We start from the raw sequence: 18,083 nt of genomic DNA on the forward strand, positions 1-18,083 counted from the left end.
TATCGGTTTTGAGTGCATTGAGTGTAAAAGAGTTGAAAGAAGGTTAGAAACCATCTTTCAATCCTTTCTCACCATGAATATGTTAAGATCTATGAAAGATCTTTGTTTATTTGTGTGGAAATCGTTCGGATCTAAGTTGTTCTTGGTGGATTGAAGTCAAAACATGAAGTTCTCAAGAACACCATGATGACATCATCCTAGAACACCTCGAATCTAGTGATTTCGCGGTTAAAAGTTAAGATTTAAAAGATAGAAAGGTGTATGAGTGCGTGTAGATCAAGAAAGTACAAGATTTAGGTGGAAAACTTACAAGAGTCGCGAGAAATCTGAAGAAATAGCGACTGGAGCGAGTTGGGAGAGAGAGAGCTGTCAACATCAAGTGATCTTGACATATGGGGGTATTTATAGGGTTTCCATAAATGGAAAGGGAGAAAGGTGGCTGGTCGATCGAGTGGTAGCCCGTTTGGGTGACGGCTCGATCGAGTGGCAACTCGATCGGGTGGCAGCCCGATCGGGTGGCAGCTCGGTCGGCTGGCCACTCGATTCGAATGCATGGCGCGGCGAGTTTTGCAATTTCGATTCGCTTGTTTAGCGTTGCGATGCGATAGAGTTCCTCATCAAATTACTTTTAATCCCAACTACTATATCTAACATACAATCATCCTAATTAACTTGCGTTTAGCGTTTGCGATTCGATTACGATTGAGTTTCGATTGCGTTTCGATTAATCATCACAACATAAACATAAACATGCACAAGTAACACATAAAAAGGCACACACACATACGAACAATAACCGGAATGCGTAATTCAAGTTGTGAATGCGATTGCGATAAACGATAACGCGATAACACAAGCGATAAACATCGATAAAACCTCGATTATTAATAAGTACTCCACATAATACAACTAACGTAAACAATTAAATAGGCTATCTACAAGTCAAAGAAGTCAAAACAGAAATTGAGCAAGGAGTGACAGATTGCAATTAGCAATTTTTTCTTCCTTTGACTTTAATCTTGACTTTGACTTTCGAAACACGGGGTGTTACAACCAGGGGGGGCCCATAGAGCGTGCCAAGTAGCACTAATGCTACACAACTACCAGCGACCGACAATACTGGAAAAACTCAAAAAAATAAATAAAAAGGAAAAAATATCACCGAACGAAAAGCATACGTAAAATCGTTGAATCATGTATGCCATTGCGACATGTTAATGCGAAGAAGTAAGACTGAAATGTAAAAACAGAAAAGAATAACTAAGTCAATCTAATACCACGCGCGTTGCAACGAACCTGTCAAACAGGGAAAAATAGACGCCTTGTGACGGTCCTGTTAAACGGGAAATAATAGTCGAAAAAACTTTGAAACCCACACGTACGTTACGGCGTGTTTACTCGCAAAGTTAGAACAAAACAAAAAATTTGCAAAAGATGAAAAATACGTGGATCAAAGTTGAAAATAAAATGTGTTGGGGTTAAATTGCAAAAGATGAAAAGTTTTGGTTTAAAAGTAAAAAAACAAGAGGTTAAAATGCAAAAAAATAAAAACCTTTGGGTTAGAAATGAAAAATCAAAATTTTTTTAAAAGACTCCCCATGCTTGAAGTACATTCCATAAAACACAAACATCTTCCTAATTTATAATATGGTAATGGTGGTTTGGCTTGTTCTACCTTCTTGCTAGTTATGGGCTTGTTTTAAATGAAAATTCATGTAGCCGTTCAAGATATGATATAAGATATGGGATTAGGATTCCTAATTGTAAGAAGTGTAAGAAGGATTTATAGAGTGACAAGTGTCCAATAACCTAAAAAAACCCACTACAAAAAAAAAAAAAAAAAAAAAACCCCACTACATAAAAACCCCACTACAAAAAAAAAAAAAAAAAAAACCTTAAACATCCACCACCGCCAAAAACCTAAACCCCCCACCCTCACATCACCCACCCAATTTTTTTTTTTTTTTTTTTTTTTTGCCGAGGGGGTGGGGGTGGGGGTTTAGGTTTTTGGGTGGGGATGGGGGTGGGTGTTTAGTTTTTTTTAGATTTTTTTTAGGTTTTTGGGGGGTGGGGGGGGGGGTTAGGTTTTTTGGGGGGTGGGGGGTTAGGTTTTTTGGGGGCCTTTTTGGTGAGGTATAGTTTTTTTTTTTTTTTTTTTGCCCGGGGGGGGGGGGGGGGGGTTAGGTTTTTGGGTGGTGGTGGGGTGGGGTGGGGGTGGGTGTTTAGGCTTTTGGTGGTTATGTAGTGGGTTTAGTTTTAGCTTATTGGACACTTGTCACTCTATAAATCCTTCTTACATTTTTTACAATTAGAAGCCTTTGTAGAATAACTTGACCCATAAGATATGATATGTTGACTTAAAAATCCGATATTTTACACACACAAAAAAAAAATTCCCATCAATATTTGTTAAAATTACACTACGAAACGAAAAAATTGAGGGGGGGGGGGGGCAGCATAAAACAAATTAAACTATATAAATCGTACATCGACTCCTATTATAACGGTTTTGATTGGGTTTCGGGTTCCTCGGGTCTGGTTAGTCAAGTTTTAGATGATTAGATATATAAAACCGAAACCGGTCCGTTTAAAATTCCGGTTAATGGATTCGGATTGTAAAATGAAAAACTTTAAGTTAAACGTAATAAAAAAGAAAGGGGTTAAAATGTTATAAAACACCAAAATGTTGTTTTTTTTGTAGTGTCTGGAATTGATGTTGATTATCTGTTTCAATTCTTCTCCTAAAACTATTATTATTTGTTTTTGTACTTCATTGTTTCTTTATTTCAATTATTAGTTTACATACATTACATAGATACTGAGGCCCATTTCAATTTCATGAAGGTAAATTGGATATGTAAAATTGATTGGTTGGTGATTAGTTGTAATTTTGATTCACGAATATTGTGTTTTAAAGCTAGGGTTGTTTATCTTTGATTCAATGATATTACTGATTCCCTTTCTCATGGTACCACTAGGATTTGATTATTAAATCATATATCTTTAGGGGTGCCAATCCTTAACACGAATGCGGCGCGAAAATAATCATTTGTTGCGTTGGACTGTTTGATAAACAGGTTGTGTTCGGGCTGTATTAAAAGTAAACAAGTTGACCCATCGACCAGTTAGCTAACCACTCAACCCATTTACCTTGATTACAACTCATTTGCAACCCGCCAACCCATTTTGACCTGACAACCATATAGATAAACGGGTTGTGTTCAAGTTACATGGTTTTAGGTGCGTTTGGGTTACTGCCAATAACTTTTACAAGAATAAATATATGAGTTGTGTCCGGGTTTTTCAATTGTAACCTGCTTAACCGACATGCTTGTCACCCCTAGTTTATTCTGGTGGGATAGAAGTCTTATAGAATCGAGTCGAAACACAAGACAATATGATACAAATGAGGTTTAAATGAATATTGTACAAACTTTCTTCATGATTTTAGTATGTAAAGCTTTAGCCTGTAACCACAAGACTTTGTTCTTGTGGATTATTTCACTCTGAATGTGATCTGATGTTCTAGTTTTGTTACCATTTAAGCTTTCTTAAAGCTTTGCTGCTAAAAGACATTAGAACAGCTTCCCGGGTTGGGTCCCACTTCGCATCATCGTGCTGAATTCTTCATAATTTATCTTCCCGTCCTGTCAAAGAATCGACCATCGTGAGTGTTAGGGTCTTTTAATAAAACTTGGCAACATATAACACGACAAAGAACTCACATTGTCGGTATCCACTTCTGCTATTATGTCTTTAATGGTGGCTTCATCTCCCATTCCATAGTCCTTCATTGCTGTTTCTAATTCATCTCTTGTAATAAACCTAATTTGCCCAGAAAGAAGATCACAATCATTATTACTCTTTTGTAGTTTTCGTCAGTTAATACTACGGGTGTAATAAATGAGTAAAATGGGTTGGTGGGCTGTAATAAATAGGTTAATGGGTCATAAACGGCTTGGTAGGCCGATCTGTTAATTAAACAGGTCAACCTAAACACGGCCTTAGTTAGACAAGTCAACATGAGCACAACTAAAACTTTATTATTTTCGTGTTTGTATTGTGTTTAGGTCATCTAGTTGTATCGCCACTCAAAATTAACTTTCGTGTTTGTGGTGTGTTTTAGGTCGTCTAGTTGTATCGCCACTCAAAATTACTAGCATTAAATTTGTGTACTTTATAAGTTACATACCCGCTATTATCAGTATCAAAATGCTGAAACGCTTTGTACAAGTGTTCTTCCCTTTCTAACTTGTGTCGATGCATTGTTGCTGTGATGAACTCGATGTAATCAATCGACCCATTTCCATCAACATCAGCCTGAAACATAAAAGAAAAGTATTTAACCAAAAAAACAAGAATCTTGAAGTTCTCAACATTCTAAAGCCTTACAGCTTCCATGAGTTGTTTGACTTCAGCCTCTGTGAGCTTTGACCCCAATCTAGCCAGACCCGTTTTAAGTTCTTCATACGTAATTGTCCCGCTGTTATCAGTGTCTATGTTTGTAAACATTGATTTCAGCCCTTGGATTTCTTCTGTTGATAAATTCTCCGCAATGACTTTAAGAGCAAGTTTCTTGAGTTTGTTCATAGCTCGGAATTGCTTCATTCGAGACAGAACCGCACTGTCGATTGGTTTGTCTGATGCTTCACCGTCTTCTCTTATCCATGGATGCTCTGTACCCATTCGAAACCATTTGGGTTATGTTTATCTCAAACGGGTCAAATTAATATTCTTTAACTAAAATCGAAATGAGTCAAATGGGTTGAAAGTCTCCAAATTGCATACTGCCTCTCAAACCATGATGTTTAAAATGTTGATCATTATAGTAATAACATATGTAGCTTTTGTAATCAAATTTAACAGATTAATCTTTAATATAACGTACCGAGAACTTGAGCAGACGTTATACGCTTCTTGGGATCTTGTGTCAGCATTCTTCGGACAAGGTCTTTGGCACTCGGAGAAATAGATGGCCACGGGTCACTTTCGAAGTCAATATATCCTTCTAGTATTGCATCAAATATTCCTTTCTCTGTCTCTGTAATTTATTATGGATTTTTACTTTAGCTTATCATACAACTGATTATATAAACTACATAAACACCTAAAAAATGATTAAGAAAGCATCAGATTACCTGCCCAAAAGGGAGGCACACCACTAAGCAAGATATACAGCATTACCCCTGCACTCCATATGTCAATTTCCTTCCCGTATTTCCGTTTTAACACTTCTGGTGCAACATAATACGCACTGCCAACGATATCGCGGTATGATTTTCCTGCAAGTGTTCACATTGTCATAAACAAGATTAATACACGAAATTCGTGGGTTTGTGTTTAGGTTAAACGGGTCGGGCAAGTTTCCGGTCAAACTCTATGAACACCTTTAGCTAAACAAGTCGTTGTGTTTGGTCGACGTGGTTGGTTCGTCGGTTCACCCGTTTCTTTCAAAAATAAATTTGTTTTATGTCATCATTTAAGGCATGTTTGGCTAAGCTTTTTGAAACAACTTATTGACTTATTGGCTTTTTGAAAAGTCATAAGCTCCAAAATGATGTTTGGCAATGAGGGTGTATGTTATTAGGGGAAAGTGACTTTTCCAAAAAGTCACTCCATCCTGACTTTTCCAAAAAGTCAATAAGGAGTTTTATAAGCACTCCCAAACACCCCCTTTAGCTGATTAAGTAGTATTTTATGCCAAAATTTTAAAAGATTAAAGAGAAATGAGCATCAAGTTTGTTAGTTTAAACGTAATTATTTAACATGCATTTGTATTTTTTGGTTGTACGTTTGTAATCTTATAGAAGGTTAAACGGGTCGTGTTCATGTCTGACACTATTTTTGGGTTCATAATGTGTTTGGGTTAACCCCTCAACAACACGACCCATTTAACACCCCTAATTAGTAGTCGCGAGATGGACATTTCACACAAATTAGGTAATGGGTCAATTTTTCATGGGTTGAAACGGGCCATTTTATACTCGAGCCGTAACACTCTAAGTCGGGTTAGGTTTCCTTGCCATGACCTATCCACAAGTAAACGTTAATCGTTGAGCTATTTAAATTTCAACATCTAATTCACACATACTTGTAAGATTAACTGTGTTACTTTTGTCGGTTTTGCTTTAAGGTCATAAGTATATAATCAAGGCTCACAAATTAACATCAAAGAAGAAAAAGTTAACAAGATCATGTATTTAAATAGAGTTCTGATCAACAATACCTTCTTGAATGAACACTGACAACCCAAAATCAGTAGCCTTTAGAAGCGCCTTCTCGCTCTTATCAGAAAGCAAGAAATTTTCAGGCTTCAAATCGCGATGCATCACACCCATAAAATTACAAACATGAACCACATTAACAATCGACCGACAAATCGACGCTGCAGCCTTCTCACTATAGTAACCCTTTGCAATAATCCTGTCAAAAAGCTCACCACCTTCACAAACCTCCATAACCAAATGCACAGATTGCTTATCTTCATAAGCACCTTTAAACTCAACAATATTAGCCTGCCCACTTAAATGCTGCATAATCTGAATCTCCTTTCGCATATCATCTTTATCGCTCTTCGTCACAAGTTTCTTCTTCGAAATCGACTTGCACGCGTACTTTTGACCCGTCAACTTTTCTACACAAAGATATGTAACACCAAACTGACCCCTACCCAATTCTTTCCCCATTGTGTAATGTTGCTTCACATCTTCAAATGGTTTGCCAAGAATTGTGTCAGATTTGAATACCCTTTTCGGGCTGGGCGGTTTTCGCTCGGCTGCAGGAGCAGGAGATTTGCTGTAAATTATATTGGGTTCAACAGATCTTGTTCTGTGAGCATCAGGGTTTGTCCCAGCACTCTTGCTTTTGCTACTACACAAACCCATTTGGTAATCTGTTGATTAACTGATCCAAACAGCATATATCAATCAAGAAAGTTAAAATTCAAGAAACCCAGATGGATCAAGACTCAAAACTCAAAAGGGTATTGATGAAAATGGTCAAAGATGAAAGTCAAAGCATAAAGTTTGAAGCTTGATTGGAATAATAATGTAAGTTGTAGAAGAGGTTAATGGGAAGAACGTGGTCAGCTCATAGGGATTTAAAAGGAAGAATCCGGGAAGAAACGCGGTTTGATTGGGTTGAATTTGGTCAAGATTAAGTGGGAGGGAGGTCAGATATTTTGACTTTTTAAAAGTCATCATTTTGTCCAGCCCATATATGGATAAACAAATGTGGTCTGTTCTGTGTCCATTGGAAGGCCTGCCAAATAGTAGGAGTTTGTATTTCTTTTTATTGCCCAACTTATGTGTTTTGGCTTTTTCATTAATGTTATAAAATCAGCTGATTCTTAAATTCTTATCTAATTGTTTAATCTTTGAAGAATTTTTGGTAACTACTTTAATACTTTATTTATTATTATTTTAATTTGTGAGGTTTTTGTTTACTTGTTATAGATGTGTAACCCTAACTTTTATGTTGATTAGATGTCATGGGATGGGGCATCTTTTATTGATTTGGAATTAAACATTAACTCTTGGTAACAAAATAATTAATTCATATGTAATTTGTTTGTAATAGCGTGAATTATATAAATCAATTATCTTAGGAAATAGTATTTCTATATAGCATTACTAGGTTATAACCCGTGAATACTCACGGGTTGTTAATCTATCTTTGTAAATAAAAAATACATACATATATATTAATAAATGAAAAATTGCATGATGAATAAGGTGAATGAATAAATGATAAGAACGTCTATATGAGTAAAAATTAATAAAATGTAATAATGAGAACAACATACTTCTCTTTTATTCGTTCATAATCATAGCATAAAGAACACTAAACAATTTAAGCAGCACCTTCTTCATTAACTTCTTTTTTAACTTCTACTTTAACACGTCCAAGATGTCGTTCAGGAATACGGACCAAAGCTTCTGTCCCTCTAAAAACCATTATATCAAATTTTGACTCAGAAATCACATCGAAGATAATAAAGTGTTCATCTTCAATTTTCATGTCTTCTTTAATGCGATCCCATCCGGTAGTCATATAAAAATTGTCACCGTGTTTTTCCATAACAACCAACCATGTATGGTTAGGAAAAGAGGTTATAGTAACATGTTTCGTAGGTAGTATGTTCATCAACTTATGATGAACAAAAAATCTATCTATAAGCTGCAAATACAAAAAAAAAATATTTTATATTAAAGAAAGTTTTGTAAAATTTGTCAAATACCACTATAGTACAAACATTAAAAAAAATAATTACCAAATGATCTTTATGTTCAGAGAATTGTGATGTTTGGCAATGTAAGAAATCACCTTGAGCAAGTGCAAAATCTTGATAGAAGTATATCAATCTAAAAGTTAGACTACCTTCGTACTGAAACATAAGCAATGAATTCTTTGGTAATAGTAGTGACTGAATCATATTGAACCATCCGTCGTGAAAAAAGTATGAAGAACCTGCTTTGCTAATTTTGACATTAAAAATTCTTTCATCAAGTGTAATGATTTGAACCATACCATCAGTAGCTAACATGAAATCAGCTACCGAGTTATGGTAACTCCTCGGTAAAATCTATATGCAAAGTAAGAATTAATACAAACATATAATAAAGAAATAAAAATAATTATAACATCAACATACCCAAGAATTCATCTTGTTGTTTGATAGAAAACGTAAAAAACAGTTAAGCATCTTCACTGATAATAAAACTTTGAATTGGATGAAGATGCTTTAGGTATTATCTATATTTATAAGAAAAAGTTATTTAAAGACAAATAATATGTAAAAACATTGTTATTCTATTTTCCATATATAATGAAAATTGTTAAACTTTTATTACACATATTTAACATTTTTTTTTAAATATAGAGATACAAATCTATGATGCAATTATAAACTATAAATTAGCAACAAAATGTTGCTTTATAGAGTTGTACCCCATGCATGGGGAGTTTTTCAAAAAAAAGTTGATTTTTCATTTCTAACCCAATGTTTTTCTTCTTTTGTAATTTAAGCCTAACACTTTTTATTTTCATCTTTGGCCCCTTATGAATTTCATCTTTCACAAATTATTCGTTTTGCGTTTCGTTCTAAATTTTGCAAGTTAACACACCGCAACATGTGTGTGGGGTTCACCGTGTTATGGTATATTTTTTTTCCCATTTGACAGGTTCGTCGCAACACGTTTATTTTCCCGTTCGACTTAGTTATTCTTTTCTACGTTTTACGTTTCGGTCTAATTTCTTCGCATTAACACACAACAATGGGCGCGCGTGGTTCAACGATTTTACATCTGCTTTTCGTTCGCTGTTATTTTTTCCTTTTTTATTTATTTTATTTTTACGAAATGTTCCAATGTTGGGGTCGCCGGCAATTGTGTTGCATTGGTGCTACTTGATACAGTTTTACGAACCTTTTAAACGTATTAAGTTTTTTACCTATAATTTGTTTCGAGTTTACCCCTATACTTCCTTTACTTAAAAAAACTATTTTTACGTGCATATTTTTATTTACGTGTCGGTATAAATATGATTTGCTCTATGTTTCGACGTAAACTTTTTCTAGAAAACGATTTAGGTCAAATATAATACTTTTTCATTAAAAAAAATTTATGTGCATTTTTTTATGTACTATAAATTTGAGTTGATCTACGTTTTGATTTGGGAGATGAGTCAGGACAAATATAATATGTATTCGTGCGTATTTTATGTATGTTTTGTAAATTTTGTTTCGAACGTGTGGAGTCAAATTGTAGTTTCTTTTCTATGTATGGGTCAGGTCACATATAAATTTGATTTATTTTACGTTTTGATTCAATCGCAATGCTTACATAGGTTACCTCGGGTTCAATTCGATACGTCAAAATGCGCGTTTCCATACGGTTAACGCATCACACGACGTTTGGACTAATCCATTCGATGTTTGCGATGTTCTCGCGCCGCAACGCGCGTATGTGTTATTACTAGTTATCATTAATAAGTAAATGTAAATAATTACTACAATTGAAAATCAACAAAAAAATGCAACCGTTTGTATTAGAAGATTATAAAATAAAAAAATGAATGTTAAATTTATAGGTAATAGATATTTCATCATTACAATCTACATTTTTCAACACATCCATCAACTCACCAATCTTCATCATCTCTTCTCTATTGCAAGAAAAAAAATCTCCCTTCACCGTCGTTTGGATTCCGGTAAACTTCCTTCCAAAATCCGATTAGCTAAAGGTCGATTTTTTTTGTGTGAAATTCAGCAACTAAACATGTTTTAGTTAGTATATGCAGAAGATACGGTGTTTTATATGAGACTAAATCGGTGTTAGACATGAAATTGAATTTTAGGGTTTAATAAATCTTGAAGCTTTGATAAATTTGGTATGTTTGTCATCTAATGTAGATACTTCGTGTGATTTACATTGTGGATTATATATTTAATGAAAACGGTATATTCGGATTTTGTAATGAATCATAAAGGAAGGAAAACATATATGTTATTATAAATTCATTGATTAAAATGAATTTTTGTTTAGTTGTACTCAAATAAGATTATATGAAAACAGTTCATTTTGTATTGTATATATGGATGTTGTCTGTTGTGTTATTGAAAGTATGTATACAACATATTTGATATAGATTATTGTTACGGCCCCAGCCCCGGTTTGACCCGGTCAGGAGCCGCGGGACAGGAACCCGTGGTATTTAATTGATGCGACAGCGGAAGATTTTAAACAGGATCTTTTAAAACTTGAAATGCCCGATTATTTTATTTCAAAATTTGGGATAAATCCCGTAATTTACAATAGAGGAATTTTACTAGGAAATTCCCTGATTTATTAAAACATTTTATTCATTTTAACTGAGCCACCTCTTCAAGCTTGTTAGTGCTCCGTAGCACGTTTTCCTTGATTTACAGCAGGTCGCCTGAAACATGTTTTAAAAATATTTTTGTCAGCGGGGAAATACTGGTGAATCATTCATTTTGATAAAATGACACATAGTTATAAATTACAGCATACGATTCGATTACAATGGCTCCTATCTTATTTTTATCTGGCGCCGTGTCACCTGGTGACGATGGTCATACCACTATTGGGTCTTTCCCCAAGTAGTGACGTTTATCACTGTTAGGATTTATTAGCCTAACCGTGAGAAATTAGTAATGTGCACAATACCCCACTAGCTAGTTATTCAAGATAACCATGACTTAATCCCTGTAATTATAACTTTAAAATATTTTGGAGTATTGTAAAATACTGTTAATAAAAAGAGAATAACTCACATTGCAAGTTTAACGGGCAGAGTTTAGCCTACTGATTAGCCTTGTACCCTAATTTAAATAACAATGCACACGAACTAGGTCAGTAACTAATACAGCATTTACGATAACTCACGAGATTAAACCCTCACAACGAGTGACAAAGTGCAATACTTAAACATCCATCGAATTCACGACGAATGACAAAATATAACCCTAATTTGAGCAGCACTTAGACATTCATCGGATAGTTTTAATCGATCGGACATTGAATCGTAATAGCGATCGAGTTAATACCCGGGATCGTAGCAGCACCTCGCTATGTGAAATTATGATTTCTGGCAGTGAGAATTCGTTTTGATTGAAAGTTTTCGACAACAGAATGAAGCCCCATGCACAGGCTATTTATAGCCTGAATTTGAGTTTTACGCGGCCCGCGTAAACCCATGGTTAACTCTTACGCGGCCCGCGTGGCCGCCTAGTCTACGTATAGGCTGCATGGGTCACGAGTAGGGTCACCAGGTGGTCAACACGTGGTCCCGGATGCTTATCCGGTCAGACTTCAAGTTGACGTGGCCCGCGTAAGGCTAAGCTAACCCTTACGCGGCCCGACTGAAACTCAAAAACTTTGTTTTCTTGGTTTTTCATGCACAGTAGAGTTTCAGGGGTCTGGGTTTTTACTTACGGGTCATTTTAGGGATATTTTTGTAGTCCTTACATCCTCCCCACCTTATTTCAAATCTCGTCCTCGAGATTTACTGGAATAAGTGAGGATACTTTCGCTTTATTTCCGATTCCAGCTCCCAAGTGTATTCGGGTCCTCTTTTGGAATCCCACTTGACCTTGACTAGTAACAGTCTTTTGTGTTTGAGAAACTTGACCTTTCTGTCTTCTATTTGAAGCGGTTTCTCTACGAACTTCAACTTTTCGTTTACCTCTATATCTTGAAGAGGTACTACCAGGGATTCGTCAGAAAAACATTTCTTGAGGTTGGATACATGGAATACGTCATGTACCTTGGCTAACTCTTCTGGTAGTTGCAAACGATAGGCAACTGGTCCTATGCGTTGAATTACTGGAAATGGTCCTACGTATCTTGGGCTCCGCTTTCCTTTCTTACCGAACCGAACTACTCCTTTCCAAGGAGAAACTTTCAAAAGTACTTTATCTCCAACTTGGAATTCCAACGGCTTGCGTTGATTGTCTGCATAGCTTTTCTGACGATCTCGAGCCGTTTTCAGTCTTTCCTTAATCTGCGTGATCTTGTCGGTAGTTTCTTGTACTATTCAGGACCTGATAATTGACTTTCTCCTATTTCGGCCCAACATACTGGAGTTCTACACTTACGTCCGTACAGTGCTTCAAATGGGGCAGCTTCAATGCTTGAATGATAACTATTGTGATAGGAGAATTCAATTAAGGGTAGGTGATCTTCCCAGTTCCCACCAAAATCTATCACACATGCCCTAAGCATGTCCTCTAGGGTTTGAATCGTCCTTTCACTTTGTCCGTCTGTTTGAGGATGATATGCAGTGCTTAGATTTAGTCGGGTTCCCATTGCTTCCTGGAAACTCGTCCAGAAATGGGAAGTGAAATGACAATCCCTATCTGATACAATGGAGAGTGGAACTCCATGTAAGGATACAACTTCATCTACATACAACTTAGCTAACTTTTCCATGCTAAAAGTTTCTTTCATGGGTAGGAAATGTGCTGATTTGGTTAACCGATCCACAATTACCCAAATCGCATCATTACCTTTTCTGGTTTTGGGTAACTTAGTAACAAAGTCCATTGTTATAAGTTCCCATTTCCATACAGGCATTTCTAATTGTTGTAGTAGACCTGAAGGTTTCTGGTGTTCTGCCTTAACTTGTGAACAAGTAAGACACTTAGAAACATATCTAGCTATGTCCTTTTTCATTCCTATCCACCAGAAGTTATTCCTTAAATCTTGGTACATTTTATTGTTACCGGGATGCATGGTATATCTAGATTTATGGGCTTCCTCTAAAATCTTATTTCTTAATTCCCCTTGCTTAGGTACCCAAATTCTCTTCTTATGAAATCTCCAAATTCCATCATTTCCTTGCTCTAATTCTTTTATATTTCCTTTCATTCCTTCAGCATCATCTTGATTGCTGTTTTCTGAATATTCTTCAGTTGTTCCATTAAATCTAACTGTAGATTTAATCTAAGAGCACGAACTCGCTTTTGCTTTTCATGATACTGTCGACTTAAAGCATCAGCGACTACATTTGCTTTTCCTTCGTGATATTGAATATCATAGTCGTAGTCACTTAGAATTTACATCCATCTTCTTTGCCTCATGTTTAATTCTTTTTGCCCAAATATGTACCTTAGACTTTTATGATTTGTATAAATAGTAAACTTACTTCCATACAGATAATGTCTCTAAATCTTAAGGGCAAAAATTATGGCTCCTAATTCTAAGTCATGAGTTGTATAATTTTCTTCGTGCTTTTTCATTTGCCTTGAGGCGTACGTAATTACCTTTTTGCGTTGCATTAACACACATCCTAATCCTAGCTTAGAAGCATCGCAGTAAACTTCAAAATCTTCCGTTCCTTTTGGCAAAGCTAGAATTGGAGCGTTTGTTAACTTTTGCTTTAAAATCTTAAAAGCTTCTTCTTGCCTAGGTCCCCACTCAAACTTAACTGTTTTACAGGTTAGCTTAGTCAATGGTACAGCTATTTTAGAAAAATCCTTAATGAATCGCCGATAGTACCCAGCTAATCCTAGAAAACTTCTAACTTCCATAGCTGATTGCGGAACCTTCCATTTGGTGATTGCTTCTATTTTGGAGGGATCTACGTGAATACCTTCGTGATTCACCATGTGCCCTAAAAATTGCACTTCTTGCAGCCAGAATTCACACTTTGAGAATTTGGCGTAAAGCTTCTCCTTTCTTAACAATGTTAAGAGTGCACGCAGGTGCTCACAATGCTCTTCCTGACTTTTGGAATAAATAAGTATATCGTCGATGAAGACAATTACGAATTTATCCAGGTACGGTTTACAGATCCTATTCATCATGTCCATAAATGCTGCAGGAGCATTTGTTAGTCCGAAGGGCATGACTGTAAACTCGTAATGACCATACCTAGTTCTGAAAGCAGTTTTAGGTATGTCTTCCTCTTGTACTTTTAACTGATGGTATCCAGAACGTAAGTCGATCTTAGAAAAGTATCTGGCTCCTTGAAGTTGATCAAAGAGATCATCGATCCTAGGTAATGGGTATCGATTCTTAATTGTAACCTTATTCAATTCTCTATAATCGATACACATTCGCATTGAACCATCGTTCTTCTTTACAAACAACACTGGTGCTCCCAACGGGGATGAACTAGGTTGTATGAAACCTTTGCTTAGTAACTCATCTAACTGCTTTTTCAATTCTAGCATTTCTGTGGCTGCTAACCGATAAGGTGCCTTAGCTATTGGTGTAGTTCCAGGAATTAGATGAATTCTAAACTCTACTTCCCTATCAGGTGGTAATTGTTATGGGCCATTTTCTGAACATATATCCTGACTAATATTCTGATTGTGATTGTTTATTTGTAATCAGGACACTGGACGGGGATATTGCTAACATCCTGGGTAATATCCTGAGGCATATCGAATTAATCACGTGCAGGTCAAAGACCGGGACTTGCTAACGGTCAAACGGACTTCATCTCCTCAAGACTCGGGCGTATCTGTTAAAGGAGGGACGTTGAACCCGAAAGACTAGGTCTACAACGTTCGGATAAGGAATATTCGTTGGATCCCGGTTATGTAGGATAGTTAGTTACATTATCTTTACTATAAATAGATGGGGGCGGATCAGTTTAAGGCACACAATTTTCCACTTACACTCTCGTACACTTTTACTCTCTAGCTCACCGCAAACACCACACTCAATCACTTGTATCAAAATTACATTGTAACACTTAGTCGATCCGCACCACATCCTGCACTGTATCCTGAAATTTGAAGCAATAAGAAGAACGAGGCAGCTGCGATTGTCAGCTCCCGAGGTTTTATGCCGGCGATCTAGATTGATCAAGGGCTTTCCTCATACATCACGTGTCAACCTTTACCTTTTCGCTCATTGTTTGATCATTGATACAGCTCTATATCCTGAGCCGTATCCTGAATACTATTTTTCTAAATAACTTAACCAACATATTTTCAACACATTTTTTAGCACACTACCTCACTTAACTAATTTGATCACTAAATTGCTTCGGTAATTTTTGACCAAAACAATTTGGCGCCCACCGTGGGGCAAGTGGTGCTACTTTTACTAAAAATCTTTGTAAAATCATTAATCGGTTTTCTATTTTCAAAATTTTTTGCCACATTGTTTACAATGGCCTCTAGATTAAACATGAGCTCTTCCACTATGTCTGCTACGACCTCTGCTGCTGCTGGTTCGGTGCTTCCACCACCTCCTCCAAGGATGCCGCTTTCTTCACAATCCCAAGATGTTATCCCTACTCGGAGTGTCCAGGGATCTGCTCCCGTTTTGGCCTCTAACGATGAAATTTTGACTTTATTTGGAAGTGTGCAAGAACAAATGAGGCAGCAACAGGAAACTAATCAGATGCTGTTAAGAGAAATACAACTCTTAAAAGCTAGCTCGAGTAGACCCGCTAAAGAAATTATCACTCCTATACAGCCCAGGGCTTTGAATTTCAGTTCCACAGTTTACACTGAGGATAATAGGGGGAATATTGTGCCTAGCCTTCCTCAGAATCATACTCCTGAAATACCCTCCTCGGTCAGGATGTCAACCATGAGGAGCTCAGGATATGCTTCAGGATATGGACAGAACCCTCAGGCTGGTAACGTGTCTAATAATAATAATACTCTTGCCACTAATAGTGTTGGATCTTTGCAGGATACAACTGTGACGTTAGCATTATCTAGGGAGCTTCAGAAGCTAAAGGATATGATATCCACTGTACCTGGGGTGGTTCAGCCAATCCCTGAAGTATCCCAGGATAGCCACAGGATATCTCGGTTTGTACATCCTATTTGTGATGCTGAAATCCCGAAAAGATTCCAAACTCCCAACATGAAGCTGTATGACGGGACTACGGATCCTGAAGAGCATATTGCCCGGTATAGGGAAAGAATGGAGATTAACCCTATCCCTCCGGAGCTCAAGGAAGCATGCTTATGCAAGGGATTTGGTTCTACTCTGACAGGATCGGCCTTAAAATGGCTGTTAAACGTTCCTCCTCACTCAATTACTTCGTTTGCTCATTTGGTTAATTTATTTAACAGTCAATTTTCTTGTAGTCGGAGCTTTGAGAAACTAACCAGTGACCTTTACAGGATAACTCAAGGGCCTCAGGAATCCTTGAGGGATTATGTGAACAAATTCAGTCGAGAATCCTTGGATATCCCACATCTTGATGTTGCAACAGCTGTGCAAGCTTTTAAGATGGGGTTACAAAAGGATTCTCAGTTTTATCAGGATCTTGTAATGAATCCCTGCAGGAATCTCGACGAAGCTCGTAACAGGGCTTTGAGATATATCCGTTTGGAAGATGACAAGAAAATGCAAGAGAGGATGAATTCTACCTCAACCTACGAATCAACCAACAGGAAATCAGAATCCTCATATAAGCCATATCGCTCTAAGCCATATGGCAGAAATGATAGCAAGCGAGTGAATGCTGTTGAAGACGAGGATCCTGAAGAATATCCTGAATTATCTGAATATTGTTTTTCTGTTAATATACCTGAACTAATGTATGCTATGCAGGGTTTGGGAGATAAAGCCAGGTGGCCCCGGAAGAATCAACAAAAAGCTGATTGGAAGGATAAATCCAAATGGTGTGCCTTCCATGAGGATTTCGGACATGTTAAGTACATGAGATTTTCATCTCATACGGCTCCTCTGAGGATTGCATTGCCCTGAGGAAAGAAATAAGCTACCTACTAAGCAAAGGATATCTGAAGGACCTGCTGGGAAGAAAGAAAAATAAAGGGCAGGATCCCGAGAAGGATCCTGAGCGAGCGGCATCACCTCCAGCGGACGCCAAGATAATTAACATTATTTCAGGAGGATCCGACATTTGTGGGACTTCGTATTCAGCGGCTAAGAGACATGCGAAAGAAGCCAAGAGTGAAAGAGGAGACAAACCAGTCAGGATGACTACCCTCACAACTGATAAAGTGATCACTTTCGATAGTGATGACAGGGATACTGTTCAGGATCCTCACCATGATGCTCTAGTAATAACATTATATGTGGCTAACCATTTTGTACGCAGGATACTGGTAGACAACGGTAGTTCTGTAAATATAATTCAGCTGGAAACATTGAAGAGGATGAATGTATCTCCGATGGACATTACTTCGAAGTCCACTGTGCTCGTTGGTTTCAGTGGAGAGGCTAGGAATACAGTGGGGGAAATAAAGTTACCGGTATATGTTGAAGGGGTCAACTCCATACAACGCTTCTGTGTGATGGACTCCTTATCCTGCTATAACATCATACTGGGAAGGCCATGGATTCACGATATGAAAGCTGTGCCATCAGCATATCACCAATGCATCAAGATCCCTACCCCTTGGGGAGTTGTCAAGGTTGAAAGTGATCAGCAGGAAGCGAAAGAATGCTACTCATCCTCGATGAAATCCTCAACTAGGCCTAGTGCAGCATAGCAATTAAAGATGCAGGCCCAGGATATCGTGGAGGATTCGGAGCAAGATGTGAAGAAAATTATCCTGGATCAGGATAATCCTGATATCTCGGTGCTCGTAGGAACCAATATCCCTTAGGATATGGAAGAGC

At 37.1% G+C, this 18,083-nt stretch overlaps 1 protein-coding gene across 1 annotated transcript; it reads right to left on the minus strand.

The window, feature by feature from the left end:
- Positions 1-3,356: 3,356 nt before the first annotated feature.
- Positions 3,357-7,169, minus strand: LOC110890288 (calcium-dependent protein kinase 9). The gene is made up of 7 exons (XM_022137884.2): positions 6,227-7,169; positions 5,139-5,282; positions 4,889-5,041; positions 4,393-4,676; positions 4,193-4,320; positions 3,726-3,825; positions 3,357-3,647 (listed from the first exon to the last, which is right to left on the minus strand). Exons 1-7 carry the CDS (start codon positions 6,882-6,884, stop codon positions 3,576-3,578), a joined length of 1,539 nt encoding a protein of 512 aa, XP_021993576.1. The 5' UTR covers positions 6,885-7,169; the 3' UTR covers positions 3,357-3,575.
- Positions 7,170-18,083: the final 10,914 nt, after the last annotated feature.

Source organism: Helianthus annuus, chromosome 11 (genome assembly GCF_002127325.2).
Source record: "Helianthus annuus cultivar XRQ/B chromosome 11, HanXRQr2.0-SUNRISE, whole genome shotgun sequence".
Taxonomy (NCBI): Eukaryota; Viridiplantae; Streptophyta; class Magnoliopsida; order Asterales; family Asteraceae; genus Helianthus; species Helianthus annuus.

Coding starts and splice junctions, on each gene's coding strand:
- LOC110890288 (XM_022137884.2), bottom strand. CDS start 6,884: ATGGGTTTGTGTAGTAGCAAAAGCAAGAGTGCTGGGACAAACCCTGAT. Junction 4,677..4,888: donor AACGTCTGCTCAAGTTCTCG/GTACGTTATATT, acceptor GAATGGGTACAG/AGCATCCATGGATAAGAGAA. Junction 4,321..4,392: donor TCAAACAACTCATGGAAGCT/GTAAGGCTTTAG, acceptor TTTATGTTTCAG/GCTGATGTTGATGGAAATGG.